Below are 6,094 nucleotides of genomic sequence, written 5' to 3' on the forward strand. Positions count from 1 at the left end.
ATTCATGAACTAACCTACTACCGGTATGTCCGTTTGATTGTTATAGCCTAAAAATGGTGATATCTTTATTAAAATATCAATTCATGAAATATTGGTGCATAATAAAAAGCCCGTCGACCCCAAAAACTTTGACAAGTTTAAAAATAAACTGTAAAAATATATGAAATAACGCTCCATACATACTTACCTAAATCTCTAAAAAGGAACCACGCGGACTCTTTCTTTGTCAGGATTCAAAGATTCCCTGATTTAGATAGAGGCAGATACATTAGAGTAGCATCCTGAAGCATGGCCATAGGTTGAGCGCGTGAATCCCATAAACTGTTGACCATGCAGTGTTAAGTGCTATAACAGCACAGCTATAACAGCACGGAATATGACTGAACATTTCTGCTTTATTTCCCCTTTTTATAGCGGATGGAAAAAAATTGTAGATTATTAGCATAAATGTTTACTCCTCATTACGCTGATGACATTGTGCACTCGAGATCTTGGTAATCTTTGGGAAAATGATGAGTAATTTTTTAAAATTTAAAGCAGCAGTTACCATGCAATTCAGGCTAATCTGCGTAGGCTCCACACAGATATAATTACCGTCGAGTCAAGATGGTATGCTAAAAACTATGCATTGATATTTCCATTTATTTTCTACATACAACTTTGACAATGTTGATGCATAAAATAGCTGGAAATGATCTTGCGGAAAAATTACAGACCATATTAGGACATCTAAAATTGCGAAGGATTAAATACTAATTGCAGGCTTTCAGATCGGAAAGCCAAGAATTCTCAAACTAGAGCAAATGTGGAAGAAATTACAGATCAGGGTATAAACTAGGATAGGGATATGTCATTTTCAAATTGCCTACAGGATTCCGGAAGTACAAAGCCACATCATTGCTAATCCGTATGAGAGAGACATGGGTGCAGGGCCAATGAGCGAAAGACATATCATGCACTCTTTGAAAAAAATGTTCTGGAAAGAACCAAAAAGGGTTCTATGCTTGCTTCATATATGGCACGCCTTAATGTTCTATATAGAACTGAAATTGGTTCCATGTATAACCCTATATGGAAACAATGTTGGTTCAGTGAAGAAGAACCCTTGGGGTTCCGATCAAAGAACACTACAAAATAGTTATATATAGAACCTTTAGTGGTGCCATATATGAAGCAAACAATGGAACCCTTTTTGGTTCTATCCAGAACCTTTTTTTCTAAGAGTGTGGTAGTGATTTTCATTAACCATTGTGTGTTCGATACTTTTTTATTTGACAGACATGCACTAGGTCTATATTCAACAAAGATAAATGTTATTAAATCAGTCATATTTCATTTATTTATTTGATATTGTTGTGTAGACACAGGAAAGACTCGAAGTGCTGCAATTCAGCTGAGGGCATATGGACACAAGACCTATCCGAAGCAGGTGAATTAGTGCATGTTTTTGGAGGAAATTCTTGTTCCATCAAAATGTCTCCATGGGAAAAGCGTCAAAGCGAATGAGTACTTCTACGCATATTACGCATGCACTTGCTCATCGCATGCCTAATGTGTGAATCTTACTAAATGTAAAGCACCACTTATTAAACATATATATATATATATATATATATATATATATATATATATATATATATACAAGCAATCATATATTCACCGTAGTCCACAACCAAATGTGTGTTATATTGCTTTTTTGCTCCACGGGTTCACTCAACATGTGGTAGGCCTGCTATCCCGAGGGACTCCTCATATCAAGATAAAGCAACGACAGCCCCAGGGAGAATGTTCCATCTTGTAATGTGACAATCACTGACAAGGTACATCCTTATTATGCAAAACGATTCCACTTTATGCGGCTTATGATCACTCAACCATAAAAAGCAACGGGTTGACATGATTATCAAACCTAGCAAACGCTCGTCTATTGGGCTAGATAGGCCTTCAAGGCTACGTCTGGTATATCACTTTAGAGAACACGGTGAATATATGCGGATGTTTAAGGGAATAAAATAGAAATAAAACATGATAAAATATTTATTTTAGCATCTATGAAAATCCTGATTTTATCCTTACATTTCACAACAGAGGCTAGACCTAACCTACTATCTGGAATGCATTTACAAACTTGGCGCCCCATTTAGCAAATAATAAGATCTCATAAGCATATATGGCTAATTATTTTTTTTGTAAATGGTGTTGACTATCTATAATGTAGCCTTGTCTACGATGGACAAATCGACTGTAGGTCGATTCGCTCATGAGAACCGATGAGAAGGGGCTTTGTGTTGTGTGAGTGAACAAGATGTGAGAAATGTTTCCATGTTGCTCAGCTTCAGGCGGTCTTGGGTCTAGTTTTTTGGTTGGGCTGAGTTCATAAAACGTCTGGAGAGCGGCACTCTGACTCCAAAGAGTCTGAGGGGTTGAGCTCAGTCATACGCCCTCATCTTCCCTTTCGCATGCCAAGGCGTGTTGCGTGCCTTCGAATACTCCAGCGCTCTCGGCGCCCCGGGCACTGTGACTCGGCTCTGTTAATCATCTTGTCTGTATCAGGTTCCCCGAACAATATACCCAGCTAGATTTAACGTGTCTATAAAACATGAGTTAAGAAGCGGAAACAATTTGCAACCAATAATGAATACAAATGCATTCCCAAATAATGGTATTTTAATGTGCGTCTTCCAAAAGCTTGTCGAGCCCATAGCCTACCTGTGGCGTTAATCAAGTGTTGTGAGCTACGTTGAAAGATTAACAAGGGTTAGAAACATGTCTTTTGACGGACCCAGAACTATTCTGGCGCCGTAGTACTGAATGGAAGTGGAGTATAGGTTACTTCTCTCCATAGGCTAAATAAGAACGCGCAATTTAGTTTATTGACAGGCTATAAAGAATCGGGCTAAGCTTTAATCAAAAACTAAATCCACTTCTTACTCAGTATGCCAATTTCTTAAAGTTCTTAAAATGGAGAAAAACACATTGTGAAGGGAAAACATAATTTTATTTAAATAACGTCTGATCATATAAAGAAAACACTGCTAACCATACAATAAATTAAAGACAATACACCATAGAAATGTTATACAACTTAATTAGAATATGGGACAATCAGTAGCTTATGAAGGATAAAACAACCGTAAAGAATAGGTACAGTATTGGTCCCCAATATCAAAAACAAAAAATGATGCCAGGGTGGCATATCAAAATAATGTTGTGAAATATGCACAAAGCCGAATTCTGACCTACAAAAGGAAAACAACCGTAAAGAATAGGCCATGTAGAAATCTGTGTACATGTAGGCTAATACATGGATCTTGTAGAACAAAATTAGGTACTTTTCAAAATGCACGACGCAGTTGAAAATTGTGCTACATATGTGTCAGTTGTTCACATCCTGCAATCAACTTCAGACTCGCGCTGAATCAAAAGTAACACACGTTCGTAAAAGCATCGTACTACGTGGTTGTTTTGGCTATTAGTGGTTCATAAATCTCATCCATTAAAATAAACACAATAAATAAATACAAAAATAACTGTAAAAATATGTAGTCTGCCATTTGTCATTCTGAATTACCCTAGCAGCTGTAGGCTTAATGAAGTTGGTCAAAGTTGCGCGTAAAGTTTGCTTGGTGAGGTCTGTAAAAATGTATAATGACATTTTGTCTTTTTCACCAGTATTCTCCGAGTAAGAGTCAGTTGTATTAAAATATTGTCCCAGCGCTCAAGGCGGAGTTGTGGTGGTGCTGGACAAGCGGGCCAGCCTGGAGATGCGTTGCAGAGTTCGTTGATGAGTACCAAGAGTAGTTTGCCAAGAAAGAAGGCGCAGTCGTATTTGGAGGGCTGCTGCTCTGAGATAAACTGGAGTTTACATTGTTCATTCTTTGATTCTGTGGAAAGTCCCAGGCAGTGACGGGTGGAGAGTTACAGGGGGGAGACTCGCTGGAGGTCATATGTTGCTCAGAGGGGATTTCTCCACTTTTCCACAACTTCTTGAACTTGGAGCGACGGTTCTGGAACCAAATTTTCACCTGAAAAGAAACACATTGTTACTATTGTTCTGAAGTTTATTTTCAAACGTGTCCTAACCAAGATTAATAGTGAAAGACAAACTATATTTACACAACAAATGCTGGATAAAGTTAAATAGCAGTTTAAAGCGAAATGTCAAGCCTATATAAAATAAGTAGCCAGCCTGAGCCTGATTATATTATTCCCAGATTGATGCGGGATTTGACAGCTACGGGACGCATGAAGAGATGCACTAACCTGGGTTTGTGTAAGGCCCATTGAGGCTGCCAGCTCGGCTCGCTCCGGTAAAGCCAAGTACTGTGTCTTTTGGAATCTCCGTTGAAGGGCAGCGAGTTGGAAGCTTGAATAAATAGTTCGTGGTTTCCTGACCTTCTTTGGTTTCCCGTTAACCATTCGGATTTCAGGTTCACTTTCTTCTTTCTCTGATAAATACATGTAAGAACAATAACCAAAACACATCACGGCTGGTCTTAACATAACTGACATGTAATAGAATACGAATGTGAATAGGAATGCATTGGTATGTTATTTACCTGCATCCGTTGGAGTCGGTGAAGAACTCGAACCATACGAGCCGTAGGTGCCATAAGAGTTGAAACCAAGGTCGTATGATTTAGTATTGTATTGAACGCTGCTCATACCACTGTTGTGGTACTGGTAAGTTCCGAGTTGGCCATATGGAGACCCTGCGCAGTATCCAGGCTGTTGGCTATTGTAAAAGCTGCTGTCCGTCGCAGTCGATACTGGTAGAGTTGGGGACTCCTGCGATTTATGCAAACTGTGGTAACTGTTCGAGGTAATCTGGTTCGAATGCATATCTGTACTGAGACTGTCAAAAACTCCAGTCATCTTGTAGGTAAAGTTGCACAACTAAATGTGCTTGAAGCAATGCAATTGAAAAAGTCAATTTGCAATGAATGCTTATATCTCGTGGATTAAATTCTTTTGAGTTTAAAATGGCATCCCCATGAACTTTACCAAAAAACGACGAAGGTGTGTCCGTATCACAGTGGTCTGTGATTGTCTGTTACCTAGGATGCTAGCGGGCGGGCATTTATCCAATATCACGTGGGAGGCAGAGCTGGTATATTTGAGGCAGCCAATGAGTACAGGATGCATGTCTGACAACTCCACAGATTTTCAGAGTCCACTATTGACTTATCCCGCTTGATTGCCTTGCACCGATTGAAAAGTAAACAATTATTTAACAATACACTTGTAAAGCCTAGGCTATTAAAAGGCAGGGTTAAATAAAATATTCAAAACATATCATCTTTAGCTTTTATGTATCTGTTAGAGAGAAATGTGCTGTTTGAAAAAAATTCTGCCTCTACCTTTACTCTAAAATCAATTACGAACTTCAGATACCCGTGCGTAAATGTAACTTTTGCACAAATGTTCCACTAACATGACTTTATGCGCGCATCTACGTTAGAATTCAAATCAATTTTTATTTGTCACATACACATGTTTAGCAGATGTTAATGCGAGTGTAGCAAAATTCGACCCTAAGTGAATTCCATTTTTATTTATATGGATCAAGATTGTATTTGTTTTAAGGGATGTCAAAGACAACTATAGTTTTACTTGACACAGGATCATATTTCAACGATAGACATAGGGAATCATGGCATCTGTGCGCCACCTGTCTGTGCCAAATAGAAACAAGCAAAAAAAAGCCCATCGCACGCGCGCGGATGCGCGCACACACACAAACACACACACACACACACACACACACACACACACACACACACACACACACACATACACACACACACACACACACACACACACACACACACACACATACACACACACACACACACACACACACACACACACACACACACACTGCCTTGTAAACATTTTAGGCTACTCACCTGATTAAGGTGTAGACCTAATCCGCACAGCAATGGAAATATGATGATGGGAGATAGCGAGAATGTTCCCTTCACCTTTTGCTTTTGGCGTGGAGTTTATGATCGACAGGGAGCCTCATTTAGGACCCCTGGGCTCTCATCATCGATATACTTACTATCTGTAGCCCTCTGAAGACGGCCATGGT

General features: G+C 39.2%; 1 protein-coding gene across 1 annotated transcript; it reads right to left on the bottom strand.

The window, feature by feature from the left end:
- Positions 1-2,979: 2,979 nt before the first annotated feature.
- Positions 2,980-5,688, bottom strand: dlx2a (distal-less homeobox 2a). The gene is made up of 3 exons (XM_029711129.1): positions 4,560-5,688; positions 4,264-4,448; positions 2,980-4,025 (listed from the first exon to the last, which is right to left on the bottom strand). The coding sequence occupies exons 1-3, from the start codon at positions 4,873-4,875 to the stop codon at positions 3,699-3,701; spliced, it is 828 nt and encodes a 275-aa protein (XP_029566989.1). The 5' UTR covers positions 4,876-5,688; the 3' UTR covers positions 2,980-3,698.
- Positions 5,689-6,094: the final 406 nt, after the last annotated feature.

This window comes from Salmo trutta, chromosome 24 (genome assembly GCF_901001165.1).
Source record: "Salmo trutta chromosome 24, fSalTru1.1, whole genome shotgun sequence".
Lineage (NCBI taxonomy): Eukaryota > Metazoa > Chordata > Actinopteri > Salmoniformes > Salmonidae > Salmo > Salmo trutta.